Source organism: Ilyonectria robusta (assembly GCF_021365365.1).
Source record: "Ilyonectria robusta strain PMI_751 chromosome Unknown BGZ61scaffold_1, whole genome shotgun sequence".
Classification (NCBI taxonomy): domain Eukaryota; kingdom Fungi; phylum Ascomycota; class Sordariomycetes; order Hypocreales; family Nectriaceae; genus Ilyonectria; species Ilyonectria robusta.
The window spans coordinates 2,951,039-2,963,920 of record NW_025764435.1 but is presented as its reverse complement, the minus strand read 5'-3'; the positions used below and the strand labels follow the sequence as shown (position 1 = coordinate 2,963,920).

Below are 12,882 nucleotides of genomic sequence, written 5' to 3'. Positions count from 1 at the left end.
CTTCGGCCGGTTTGACCAATAGCGGCGCTTTCTCACCGATAAGTCTTCGACTCATTGCAGGAAAGTGGCTCTCGTTGCACTTACTCGCCTCCACAGATGCAACACCAAAGACTCGTTCGGTCACCATCGGAGATTCAGAAAAGGAAAAAAAAAATTAACGAGATACCCACTTGGAATTGAATACCCTAGCGGGGAAGTCGCATGGATGGAAATGATATAAGACGTCGAAGGCTCGTAGTCTAGGTTGGTTCGTTGCCCTACTTTAATTATTAATTGTCAAGTGCCAGTGTTAACGACCGCAACATGGCATTAAAAGAGACTCGAGTTGATACTGACGTCGAGAAGAACGCGGTCCCCCAAGATATTGTCGATACTTCCCTCAGCTCCGACGAATCTGACGAATCTGGCTGGTCGGACAATGGAGCTCCGGACCCAACAAAGTTCTCCAAGGTTAGTAGATAACCAACCCACCCTATCGCAGCCTCAACATGAAGCTATCCAAAGCACGCACACACCACACACCCGTACATACACATGAATTCACAACCAATATCCAAGATAAACTAACATGCTGCTCGGACTTATAGTGGAGGAAGCTGCACATCATCATCGCCGGCTTCACCTGCACTTTCAACGGCAACCTAGGCTCCTCAATGCCCTCGGGCGCCATCGATGCCATCTCAGAACAATTCGGCGTCACAGACCACACTCACCTGGTCCTCCTCAACTCCCTGTACATGGTCGGTTATGTCTTGGGCCCTCTGCTCTTCGCTCCCCTGAGCGAGTACATTGGCCGTCGCCCGGTCCTCATCGGTACTTTCTTGGGCTACATCATCTTTATGCTCGCCTGCTCTGGCGCCCCCAAATACGCCGCTCTTCTTATTTTCCGCATGCTCTGCGGCGTCAACGCTGCGGCGCCGACCTCGGTCATCGGTGGGCTCTACGCCGATATCCTTGACGATCCCTCGGTCCGGGGCAACGCCATCGCCTTATACATGACCGTCACTACGATAGGCCCCCTGATCGGACCCATGATCTCCGGTTTCTCGTCCCCGATGGGCTGGCGGTGGCCCTTCTGGATCGCTGCCTTGATCACAGTACCGGGCATGCCCTTTGTGCTTACCCTCCCCGAGACGTACGCCCCCGTGCTTCACAACAAGGCGGTGCGCAAGAACATGAAGAAAAGTACTGGCGTATTCGACGAGCAGCAGACTCTTCGCCCTTTCGACGCCCGAAAGATCTTCCTCCGACCCGTCACCCTCCTGTTCACCGAGCCCATCCTTCTGTTCACCTCGGCCTACCTGACACTCGCCTACTCTATCCTGTACCTCATGTTTCAGGCATACCCCATCATCTTCCAGGATTTCTATGGACTCTCTGCAGGAATGGCATCCCTTGCCTACATTCCAAGTGAGTTACTCCGATGGATTGTCTGAGATAATATTCTCGGGGTTTTGGAGTTTGCTGGCTAACCTGCGCTTTTCCCCTACTCTAGTGATAGTCGGCACCATCGCAGCCTTGGGCACATTTCTCTTTTTCACCTGGTATCGTGACCGCCAGGCAGAGACTGGTAAGGCATGGGCAAAATCCGAGATCTATCGTCGACTGCCACTGGCTTGTATTGCATCCCCATGGTAAGTCTTGGAAAAATACGATACCGGATTTGACTGACACATCGCAGCATGGTCATTGGACTCTTCTGGCTAGGCTGGACCGTCTGGGAGTCGGTTCCTCCAGTGGTGGCGATGCTGGGATCCGGCTTCTTCTTTTGCGCGGGCGTCCAGCTGCTCTTTATGGGCATGATCAACTACCTCACAGATGTATTCCGCCAGTCTTCGGCTTCGGCCCATGCAGCGGCTAGTTGGACACGGTCGACCGGCGCTATTTTGCTGCCCCTGGCCGCGCAACCTATGTATTCGAGCCTGGGACTGCATTGGGCACCGTCCTTGCTGGGTTTCCTGGCGCTGGTCATGGGAGTTATCCCCTTCGTCTTCATCCGGTACGGTGACCGGTTGGCTCGGAGCAGCAAGTCGGCCAGAGCAGCTTTCGGAATCTAGAATTAATGAGTCTGCATTTGATTTTTACAACGGGCCCACGGATAGAGGATATCGGGATGCAATTGAAATAAAAGGCAGCATTGTTTCAGGGAGTCGGAAATGAAAGTATCCACATATAGAATGGCATGATAAGTTGGGTCATACGTGACTTTCACAAATACAAGAACATTAATGTCCTCTATACTACAATATAATTCTTGGCCGCTTCATCGCCTTACAATAGAGCCAGCTTATGGATACATGACTTTTTTGAAGAATGCTCAAAGATTCACAAACCCATCAACGGTGACGTGGGGTAGTTAGTTGTGTAGTGAAGAAGAAAGCCGTTCGGTTCGTTGGCTAGATACGGCTTTATTTGAGGAGAATATCTCCGTCCGCCAACTTCTAATTCGTCTTGTTAGTCCGATAAGCACCCTTGAGATTTCGCCTTCATTCTCATTCCCCTTCTCATACCTTTCCCCCTAGGATCCACAGGGCAGTTTTCGCAGCTTCAAGCTTCGGAACTTGTGGCCAATAGCGGCGCCGCCGGACCTCCGTCAGACCAGACATCGCACGCCAGACATGGGCACCAATCAAACACCTTGTCATATACCTGGTAACATGACCTGTTTACCTGCAGGAACAGATCGAATTGAGGAAGGGCATTGGTGTGAGAAGGTGTCCGAGAGGCGCAGAAGCAACCATCCGGCGGGGAATGGCGGATGCACTCTTGTGGTGTCGGCGATTAGAGTCTTGCGATCGGGCGATGCGGCTGTTGGACTCTGCATAAACATGCTTTCATCAATCACCAGGGTCTCTCTCCGACGGTCGGCGGAACATACATTCACTGAACTGGATATGCTGTTGATGTGCTCTTCATGTTTGATGTTTGAATATCTTTCTTTCTCTTTCGGTAGAGTCGTTGTGGAACCTCCGAGTTCCCTCCCAATCCGCCCAATGGGACCTCAGTTATCCTATTCTCAACAGACCATCCTTCCCTCTTATCATATATATCCCATCAAAGCAGTGAGTGACTCCACAACCCATCCTGTCGTCGTTGACCCAGACACATTGACATTCATTCCATCCCAATCCTGCGCCAACGCCCTTTCACGGTCCCCGGTCCCGGTCCCGAGTAACCCCTGTTCCCAAAAAGTTATGCTCCAGACCATCCTGAGTGAAGATCCCTCTGCACAGCTGCACTTTGCTGGGGTGGCGATATTCCCAGTTGCAACTTGCCCTGACCTGTCACGGAGGTCCCCTTTTCCGTAATGTACATATATATATACCGCAATCGCCTTACTGCGACTTTCGCCCGACATAACCTTGGCCATCGTGGACGCAAGAGCCCAGGGTTCCGATTGCATCCACCCGTATTGCATTGGGTTTGTCGTGGCTCATTTTATCGCCCGGTATCTGCTGCTGGAGGGCATACAACTCGAGGTGCGACCTCGCTGCGCTGACTGACGAGCTTTGTGCTGCTCCCTTCAGCCGGTCGAGTCCGTTGTTGAGCATGGTGAACCCGAGCCCTTATGCCTCCTAAAGAATGGAAAGTCCTTCATCCGAAATCGACTCGTCTTCTTCCGGAGGGACTTGCCCTCCGCTTTTCCAATGCTGCCACCAATGCTTCCGCCAGTGCTGCCACCGTTGCTGCCGATGGATCTCGTTTCGTCATCGCCGACTGAGCTGTCGTGATACGCCATTCCGGATGGATCGTTCAAGCTTGGGGACGAAACGTTAATTGTGGGAATTTCCATGGGGTGTTCCGTAGACTCCCTGCTGACGATGCTCGTGCCTCGCGTGCTTGGCGACATGGGCATCTTTCCTGTCGTAGCACTGGTTGCCTGTGAAGCCCAGTCCCCAGAGCAAGTGCCAGACACGCTTCCTTCAGTGGTTTCACTAGACCGCTGCTTCCCAGAAGGTATCGACTTCCCATCTGCACCACTGTCTTCTCGGTTCCGCGTGTGGAATGGATCGCTGTTCGCCAGCTCTCGGACGGCGTCAAATGTCGATGTTGACCCATTCATTTTCTTAAATTCTTCGAGAGTGCTGAGAGCCTGGGAGAAATCCGGGGTTGGCTGACTGTCAACCGGTGACGAGTCGTGCCCATCGACATGTGGGATTGGAAGCACTCCATTGCCTACCGGAGTTGTGTCTGATTTCCGGTCTGCGTCAATCTGCGTCGAGTCCTTGTTTTCTTCTTCCACTGGAACCGCAAAACTCATAGTTCTGGGGGAAAAGGTGCCCTCTAATTTCAAAAGGCGCCTCCGAACCGGGTCATCCTTTTGTACCTTTGCCTTCTCTTCCTGCAACTTCTGTTCGAAACGAGCCTTATTCATTTCGAGCTCATCGACCGTGTACTGCATGGCGGGCATGATGTCGGCGACGCCTTGGAATAGAGGAGTTGCAAATAGGTTCATGAAGCCCAACTGGCCCTTAGACAGTGATGTCATGTCCTGTTTGGGTGGAGACATGAGCGATGATTGAATCCCCAACTCGCTTTCCATCGATGCCTGCCGAGAAAACTCTTCTGAGAGAATGTAGGTCCATTGCAGCGCGGTCTCGTGGTTTCTCGCCTGGGCAAGAGTTAGCGGTCAAGTTCGGCTCGGTTGCATTAGAGAGGTTTGTACATACCACGTTGCTAATATCAGCACATTTGATCAACAAAGAGCAGGCCAGGGTTCTGTTCTCTTCCAACTGTCGCCCATTCCAACCGTCAGTGCTGTTGCTCACCTGCAGGCGTTCCTGAACATCGCCGAGCTTCTTCATATAGTCAAAATGTAAGCCCATGTCAGTTGCCAGTATAGAGCTGATCATCAGGTTGCGCATTTTGGTGTCCTCGAAGGCTGCCGGCCAGTAGCGGCGAAGGATTTGGGAGTAGGCCGCACAGTGGAATGACTCGAGCACTGATCGGTCATTGTACAATTGTGCCAGTGGTGCGTTGAGGGTGACTAGGAAACCGTTGTTGACACCAGGGTGCCCGACATCATGGCCGATAGCGGTAATGAGCAGAGTCAAGGCCTCAAAGGGTGTAACCAAGGATGCCATCGGGGACTTTTCGGGGATCGAGTTTGCTGGGGCATTTGGAGGATAAGGAGGGAGAGAACCGATGCGCACTAAGAAGTTGAAGGTCGCCTGCAAGACATCCACTACGTGTCGGAAGTTGTGGTACGGAACAAAGCTGTTGTAGGCAGCGCGACAAGCCACGAGAAAAGAGATGAGCTGGTCTGGTGGTAGGTGAGCATGGGTGCGAACAGAGTTAAGCGGAGATGGAGATGAGAGAGCCTGACTTACCTGCTGGGATCCGCCATCGTTCGAGTTCGGACATTGACAGTGCATGTTTGAACATAGCCATAGCAGCCACCAACAATTCATCATCGGTGAAGGAGTGGGCACAGAAATGCCAGCTCCCCACCGCAACTGCGATGGCGGCCTGTCGCTCCGAGGAGACTGCAATATGAGCCTTATTGATTTGATCGTCGTTGGAAGAGGACAATCGGCATATGCCTTTCATCAGGCCTGAGACCATGGCTTCGCGAAGGTAGGCGAACGGCTTTTCCTCGTTAACGCCGACCCATGATCTTTTCCTTCCCTGTCTGATCTCCATCAGGGCCTGCTGCTCTCGCGCGGCATCCCTATGAGCCCGATAAGCACATATTTCCAACGATGTGATGCATTTCGAACTCAGAGGGCTGATAATGATGTCGACAGCGCCAAGGTCCAGGCATCTCCTTATCAGTCGGCGATTGGAGGCAAGGGAGCCTAGCGGTGCGGTGAATGGCTCGACGGCTCCGTCGGTCATCTGCTCGGTGGCGGATGTGGACTCCTCTGAGCCACTGATCATGGGAATTGGGACAACCAATTTAGACATCCCTCGTAGGTGAGCCTCGGTGATGATTTTCTGCAGCAAATCTAAGCCATAAAGGGCTTCATCCGGAGTGTGGATATCGGCTCCCTCATCAGACTCGCAGGAGGGCGAGGGTGACATGGATCTGGTTCGCGGCTCGGGGACGCGCTCATCGTGAGGAGTATCGAGTAGCACAACAGTCGGCTTCAGATCGAGCATAGATCCCTCTTGAAGTTCAAAGAGTTTTGATAGGCAGGCGGCACCTGTAGCGCACACGTGGACTGATCGGGCGGTTAGCAACATCGAGCCGAGTAGGGGAGTGGAGGAACCAACCATCACCGAAGGCATCTAGCAGAGGCTGGATGGCTTGCCTCGCCTCGCCAGATTCCCAGCTCGGTGGATCATTTTTTGCCTTACTGGCAAGAGAATGAATCAATCCCTCCTCGCACACATTGCGATCAACATATATGACGTTGCAGGCGGCGCGTTCCATGGCGTTCATGGCGACCTACCAGTCTCACGACTGGAGCACCGCGGCCCTTCGGGCAATCGATCGACCGAACCAAGAGGCTATATGGGTACAAAAGTAGAGCCTATATGGACACAAAGATGGAAATATCTTGCCGAGAAGACTTGGGGCGATTTGCGATTCGAAGCCGTATTCAAGCAATGAGCTGGGACCTATCGTGGATCGAGGTTTATGTTTGGCGACACCCAAACGAATCAACGTAAGCGCGACTCAGGGTTTGCGAAGCATTCAAGCGATCGCAAGGTGTATCGACGACGATCGAGCGCGACGGGTGGCTCGGGAGAATGGTGGGCTTCGTGGAATCGTAGGACGAGATTCCTGGTTTCGCGGTTAACGTGGGTGTCGCGGTCACGACTGCCAACAGAACGAATTTTAGATGGATGGAAGAAGGAGTCGAAGCTGGAGGTTGAGAAGAAATGGTCAGCGGGGACGAATCGACCGTGGAACGAGCCCAGTGGGCAGTGAGTGGAGGGAACACGCGCACGCAGAGCTGGGAGGAGGAAGCGGGCAGGAGAGGAAGGGAAGCGGAGGGGAGGGCGAGATGTAAATGGTGCCGGGGGATGGGGGAAGGTGGATAGAAGGCGGGCAGGATGGAATAGGTTGGGCAGGCTGAGATGGGGTATGAGACAGCGGACAGAAGGGCATCGACAGGCAAAGCTTGGTAGTAGGGGACAAGCTGCCGTCTTTAGGGTGTATTGTGTGTCTGGGCGGGTCAAGGGCCGAGCACGCGTGTGCAAGCACGATGGTGTCAGAAGCATGCAAGCTTTGGGGTCTTACCAGGAGGTACTCCAATAACACGAGCTCGCCAGCGATAGCTGGAGGGTGTCGGGGCCTGGTCAGGTAGGAACCAGGACAGGGAAAGAAAGTAGGGTAAGGGTATCGAGCGTCGCGGCAGCTGGGGACCGGGGAGAAGCGATCTGCGAGCAAGCTGCAAGAGTAGGGACAGGGCGTGGTGGCGACGGAGGACAAAACGGCCCGAGGAGGAGGGCAGATGGCAGAGCGTGAGAGACGCGATGATGCTCGTGCGACGACCAGGTGATGGGAAGTGTCTCTTGAGAAGCAGCGGGCGACGCAAAGTCAAGTTGAGGCGAGAAAAAGCGAGAAAAAGCGAAGCCGGGAGACGTGTGATCGAACGTGGTCACGGCGCGGCCAAAGCGTGGAGAAGAGAATCAGGGGCGAGCCAGATCTGACCGGATCGATGGCCGAAGTCGACGAGTCGAATTGACCAAGGAACGGAATAAGTCAAGAGTCGGTCGGGGTGGGATGCAGAGGAAGAGTGAGGGCGAGGATGAGAAGGTCTCGGAGCCGGGGGGGGAGGGAAAGCGACTTTTGCTAACCCGGGCAAGACAGCAAGGGCCTGAGAGCAGAGACGGCAGGAGACTCCGGGGGGGGGGGGGGTTAGGACGGGGTGAAAAGAAAAATAATGGTTTCGCGCAAGGCGGGAAAAAGAAAGGTGAAAAAAGGAACAATGAAAGAAGAGAGGGAAAAAAGAAAACAGGCTATGACGGGGATGACGCAGTGGGCCTGGGGAAGACAAAGCTGGATCAGAAGATCCGGCGGTTGAGAGAAGAGAGCAGCCCGGTGTGGTTTACGCCAAGGTTGGCGCAAAAGCTGGCGCAAAAGTAGAGAGGAGGAGGAGGAGGAGGAGGAGTCTGCTGCTAGGGCTGTCTATTGCTTGTTTTTACGGCGAGGAAGCAGACAGGCCAGTCAGGTTGGTTGGTGGTAAGCCAGTGGCACCAAGAGGATGGATTGCGGGTGAAGAGGAGGGCGAGGAGCACGAGAGGAAGGGTAAGGGTGAGTATGAAGAGGCGAGGGGGCGTGGGCCAGCGGCGTGGGTGGGTGTGTGTAAGAGTCTTAGCGGGAGCGCGAGCGAGGCGAGTGGGGGAAGGGATTGCGGGTTTGGATGGGACGGGAAAGGGAAGGGAAGGGAATGGGGTGTTGGAGCGGCCTGGCTGCTGTGCTGGCGGATGAGACGGGGGGCTAGCAAGACCCGTCCGGGCTACAGCGGCGGCGAGATAGTAGGAGGTAGGATTCTACCACAACGAAACGGCCGGCAGCAGGGGAGGTCTCGCTGGCTCCGGGAGGCAAAAGGGGGGGGAGAGCTCCTTGGAGTTGATGGTTTGGGGGCACACTTCAGGTGAGACGGGGGGTCAACAGAGTGGTAGAGTGGTAGAGTGGTAGCCACGAACCATGCCCCTTGCCCCATGAACAGTCTGTGCTACCACGGCGGCCTCGATGAGATGGGGTGACAGAAGTAGGGGAGCAGAACCCACCAGCATCGAGGTCGCCCAGTCGCCCAGTCGCCATGGCCGTGTCCATTTTTTGTGCGCCGTCGACGATGGTGGTCGTCGCCCGGAATAGAGGGTGAGAGCACGCGTAGAGCACGCGGCATGGGGCACGCGGCACGAGGCATCAAGGCATCCACGCCTTGGGCCGGGGTGGAAGGCTGTGGCTGGATGAGGGTTTGGGAACAATAGCAGCCAATGAGAGCGGGCGAGAGCGGGCGATGGATTGGGTGGAAGCAGGATGGAGCACTTCCGGAGGGGTTCGAGCGGGTCCAGGCGGTCGCTTGGAAGTCTTCTGGCTGTCTTCGAGAATCTGGAATTGCCACAGTTCCCACCCAAGTGACAAGGGACAGGCCGCGACGGCCACGGGGGCACCGGGAATCATTCTCGAAGCCTGGACGAAAAGGTTGGTGCAGCCAGTAACTTGGCCCTAGTACACGCCACGACCACTTTAGTGCAAGGCGCGCAGGGCGTGCGGGGCGTGCGGGGCCTGCAGAGCTTGCAGGGGAGGGGATACCTGTGCGATACAGGGGAGCTGCACCAGCTGTGCGCCAACCCAACACCTTTCACTGCCTTTAGGGGGGGGGTCGCAGGCGCAAGGTCGCGGCGAAAGGGGTCTCTGGAGCTGGACAGGTAGTGGACCGTACCGTACCCTGCTGGTAGCTACAGCAGCCCTCGGAGAGAGACGCTCAGCTCTTCATCGCTCGCCGCGTCTGGGGTGGCAGCCCGTGGCCCCCGTGTCTGGCTCTCCGGTGCCCTGTCCGCCGGTACGGGGTGGAGGTACGTGTTCGTACAGTGCAGTGGAGCGCCGTGCAGCGCAGAGTCGCAGCGTTCCAAGGGGCCGGATGGTACAGCCGGGCGGACGACAGCGAGCAGTCGACAGAGGACGGAGTGCGGAGTGAGGGCGGAGTATGGAGTATGGAGTATAGAGTACGGAGCGCACACAGTCCATGGGGCCACTGCCGTGGACGGTGGATAGGTCATGGTGCCACATCTTTCCTCTCTCCTCTCGAGTTTCGTGCAGGTCCCAGGCCGGCTCTGCAGCCTGCAGCCCAGTCCGGAACCAGCTTGGAGCCTGAGAACCAACCAGCCTGTTGGGTTTGTCTGGGCGTCAACTCGCAAGTCTGAGGTGGGCAGGCAACACAGTCTCAGACCACTGTCGCACAGCACTGTGAAGTGTGAACCGGGGAGGGCCTTGCGATTGCCCAGTCTCTGTGCCCGCCCAGTCTCTGTCTTGTGGCCACTCTCTCTGTGCCCAGTCTCTGTGTTCCAGGTCTCACCAGCGGCTCAGTGTGGACAGTGGAACCCTTTTCCTTCCCTCGCCCCCATCGAAGCCTTCGATGGAAGGATTCCATTCCATCCATGTGGCGCACTCTGAACCCTGTATCCCTGCGACCTGCGACCTGCACCCTGCACAGCCCCCCTCTCACTTTTCTTTTCTTTTCTATTCATCTTCTCTCTGGGCTTCCTTTGCTGATTCCGAGGCTCCTTGCGCACTGTGCTTGTGCGACATAACGTCACATAACATCACATCACATCGCATCACATCGCATCACATCGCATCGCATCACATCACAGTGGAGGTGTTTCTCCTCCCCTCCCCCAGCCGCTTTCTATCGTCTAACGCCCCACTAGAGCTACAACTCGTCAGAAACCTGCCGAAATGCAAGGTGCAGGCCGGGATATAGGTAGTGCACGGTACCTACACAGCTACATGTACGCATGGACCTATAGTACTGCTACAGTGTCTACTGTGCGTCGGTTTCCTCCTACCTAGATGGAAGGTGCTACCAAGAAACTGCAACTGCCCTGTGCTCTGTGCGCTGCACGTGCAGTAGCTGAGTCGGTGCAACAGTGCAGTAGCAGGTGCTATGGTGCTAGGTATGTAAGGTGGTGCTACGTAGGTCATGTACGTACAGTGCACCTGCATCGGATGAGAGCTCCGCGCACCCCGGCTTCCCACACTCCATCTCATCTCATCCCATTCCCATTCTCATTCCCCATTCGCGAGCGAAAAAACCCAAGCTCAAGCCTAAGTTCAAGCCCACGCCAAATCCATACAACTGTGACTTTGCTGGTCACGGCTTTTGGACGGAGATCCTTGGGTCCCGTCCCGCCATTCCATCTGCGCTATCAGAAAATGCCCGTGGATGGATGTGTTGCCCCGCATCTGGCACACCACACCAAATCGAAACTCTCGTCCACGTCGATGGATCTGCCTTTCCTGTCTCAGCCAAGATCAGCATCTTATTTTTGAGATGGGGAAAGGTTTGACGAGATACTCCGGAACAGGACCAGAGTGCTTGCAGTCGGGCTTGGTCGCGTTTCCCTGTTTCTGTCGCCATCTCGCCGTCCTTTGATGGTCTGCGAGGAATGCATCTTATTCAATCCAGGGAGCCCACGCTTTCAGTTAGGTAATCTTTCGAGCTTCGACTATCGCCTGCGTCTGCGCCCTCGTATCGACTGAGTCCTCAGTCTGGCCAGAAAGCGCCACTGCTGCGGACTACGAAGTACGTATTCCAAGACCCAACGCCAGAGAGGCTCCAGAACCAATGCCGAATGTGGCCAAGCCAGGACTCTCACGATCCAGCTCGACCAACGGGATTCGCTAGCGGAGTTTGCAGGGGATGGGGGATTGTGCAGAGGCAGATCCCAGGGATTTTCCCGCCCATCTGGCGCGCCCGACTAATAAGACCAGGGAACCATCGGTCTCCAGAAGAAGCAGTGATTTAGCGGGATTCTGAGATGGGGGATCATCCTGTTCTCGACCAGCATCGCCAATGCGGCATTGCGCTGGGTTATTCCTGTCCGCCAGCCCGGTCGCCCGTTGAATTCATCTCAGTTACCCAGCCATGGCGATGGCGTTGCTGCTGCAGCTGCCATTGATTCTGGCTTGACGGTCCTGGCTTGTTGACGACATGGGGACATCCACATCAAATCTATGATGCTCCATCCACTCCACTCGGCGCTCTGCCTCTCTCGCAAGAATTGCCATCTTATCACCTCACATAATCTTCTAATCGCTCAGTCAACGAGCCAAGCGAAACAATTATGTTTATCGACTCCATCGACTCCATCGACTCCATAATCCTCCATCATCAGCCGAGGTACTACACGTCAACCTCCCCAAAGCGGACAAGCCCGCTGACCTTGGTTTGACATTGGTTCGGCCACAACTCTTCTTATCCGCATCTCCCAAACAAGTGTGCCCACATTCAATCCGTCCTTCCCCTCGTTTTAGGCCTCGCCTGTCTACTATGCCTCATCTGGGCTATGGTCTCGACCATCCTCCTCAGACCCCTCAGTTCCCAAAGCCTTTTGAAGTTACCAGCTCCGTCTACGATCTTGCGTCACCTTCCGACTTCCCCTCCGGGCTGTTCTGCCCGCTGCTAGTTGACGTAGCACGGAAACCGCCCCGCTGGCCTCCACAAGCGCCCTATCTTCGGGGCCGAACCTGACAGTTCCGCCCATTATTACGTGCCCGAGAGCAAGAGATGAGGCTCCTTTGTCTTCTCCACGGCCATGAGACCCATGTAACTAAGCATTGATCGCTTGTCCATGGCCAACAACAATGCCTCAAGGCGGATATTCATACGTATGAGTCGCTGCTGTCCGCATTCTTCGGGACACCAAACGAAGCATTGGATCGCAGTCTGGGATCTACAGGATGCCTAGCTCCGTCCCCCGCTCGTCACCCCAGATAGCAACCAGACCTGACGATTACCTCCCTTCATAGGCAGGTCAGTAACGGGGTGACAAGGGTGGGAGAAGCCTGCGTGCCAAGCCTGCGACCCTGGCCAAGAACGACTCAAGGCGATTAAAGGCGGTTCTAAGCAAAGCTAGATCGCTCTCTGTCTAGTTGGTGAGGCTGAGGCTTAATTCTTGACATCGACATCGATCCTTCAGATGGCAAACAAGACGTGCAAGGGTTAGTGATCAAGACAAGACCACGCGACCCAACGACCCGGAGCCTCGTCCCGACCAAGAGCGATCGCCTAACCATGGGACCACCACATTGGCTTGCCTTCTAGCCGCCCGCAACGAAGCTGTCAGCCAACTCACTTACCAGCTCGCCACCAGCCAGCGCGATCCCCCATCCCCGCGGACATACGTCCGTACTGTACGGAGCAGGCTGTACGACATTGTGCCCACGCCCGCCGCGCGCCCTCAAACGAGCGGCCGTTC

At 55.4% G+C, this 12,882-nt stretch overlaps 3 protein-coding genes across 3 annotated transcripts; 2 read left to right on the top strand and 1 right to left on the bottom strand.

Annotated features, from left to right (window-relative positions):
- Nucleotides 1-110: 110 nt before the first annotated feature.
- On the top strand, nt 111-2,287 carry BGZ61DRAFT_438805 (major facilitator superfamily transporter). Its single transcript, XM_046244287.1, has 4 exons — nt 111-450; nt 588-1,410; nt 1,496-1,634; nt 1,682-2,287. Exons 1-4 carry the CDS (start codon nt 304-306, stop codon nt 2,055-2,057), a joined length of 1,485 nt encoding a protein of 494 aa, XP_046112478.1. The 5' UTR covers nt 111-303; the 3' UTR covers nt 2,058-2,287.
- A 50-nt stretch (nt 2,288-2,337) lies between these two features.
- Nucleotides 2,338-3,415, top strand: BGZ61DRAFT_20578 (uncharacterized protein). The gene has a single exon (XM_046237957.1). It carries the CDS (start codon nt 2,619-2,621, stop codon nt 3,306-3,308), a length of 690 nt encoding a protein of 229 aa, XP_046112477.1. The 5' UTR covers nt 2,338-2,618; the 3' UTR covers nt 3,309-3,415.
- On the bottom strand, nt 3,416-6,484 carry BGZ61DRAFT_20679 (uncharacterized protein). Its single transcript, XM_046237966.1, has 4 exons — nt 6,223-6,484; nt 5,331-6,164; nt 4,671-5,263; nt 3,416-4,612 (listed from the first exon to the last, which is right to left on the bottom strand). Exons 1-4 carry the CDS (start codon nt 6,383-6,385, stop codon nt 3,524-3,526), a joined length of 2,679 nt encoding a protein of 892 aa, XP_046112476.1. The 5' UTR covers nt 6,386-6,484; the 3' UTR covers nt 3,416-3,523.
- Nucleotides 6,485-12,882: the final 6,398 nt, after the last annotated feature.

Coding starts and splice junctions, on each gene's coding strand:
- BGZ61DRAFT_20578 (XM_046237957.1), top strand. CDS start 2,619: ATGGGCACCAATCAAACACCTTGTCATATACCTGGTAACATGACCTGT.
- BGZ61DRAFT_20679 (XM_046237966.1), bottom strand. CDS start 6,385: ATGAACGCCATGGAACGCGCCGCCTGCAACGTCATATATGTTGATCGC. Junction 6,165..6,222: donor GCCTCTGCTAGATGCCTTCG/GTGATGGTTGGT, acceptor CCGCCCGATCAG/TCCACGTGTGCGCTACAGGT. Junction 5,264..5,330: donor ACGATGGCGGATCCCAGCAG/GTAAGTCAGGCT, acceptor ACCTACCACCAG/ACCAGCTCATCTCTTTTCTC.
- BGZ61DRAFT_438805 (XM_046244287.1), top strand. CDS start 304: ATGGCATTAAAAGAGACTCGAGTTGATACTGACGTCGAGAAGAACGCG. Junction 1,411..1,495: donor ATCCCTTGCCTACATTCCAA/GTGAGTTACTCC, acceptor CCCCTACTCTAG/TGATAGTCGGCACCATCGCA. Junction 1,635..1,681: donor GCTTGTATTGCATCCCCATG/GTAAGTCTTGGA, acceptor GACACATCGCAG/CATGGTCATTGGACTCTTCT.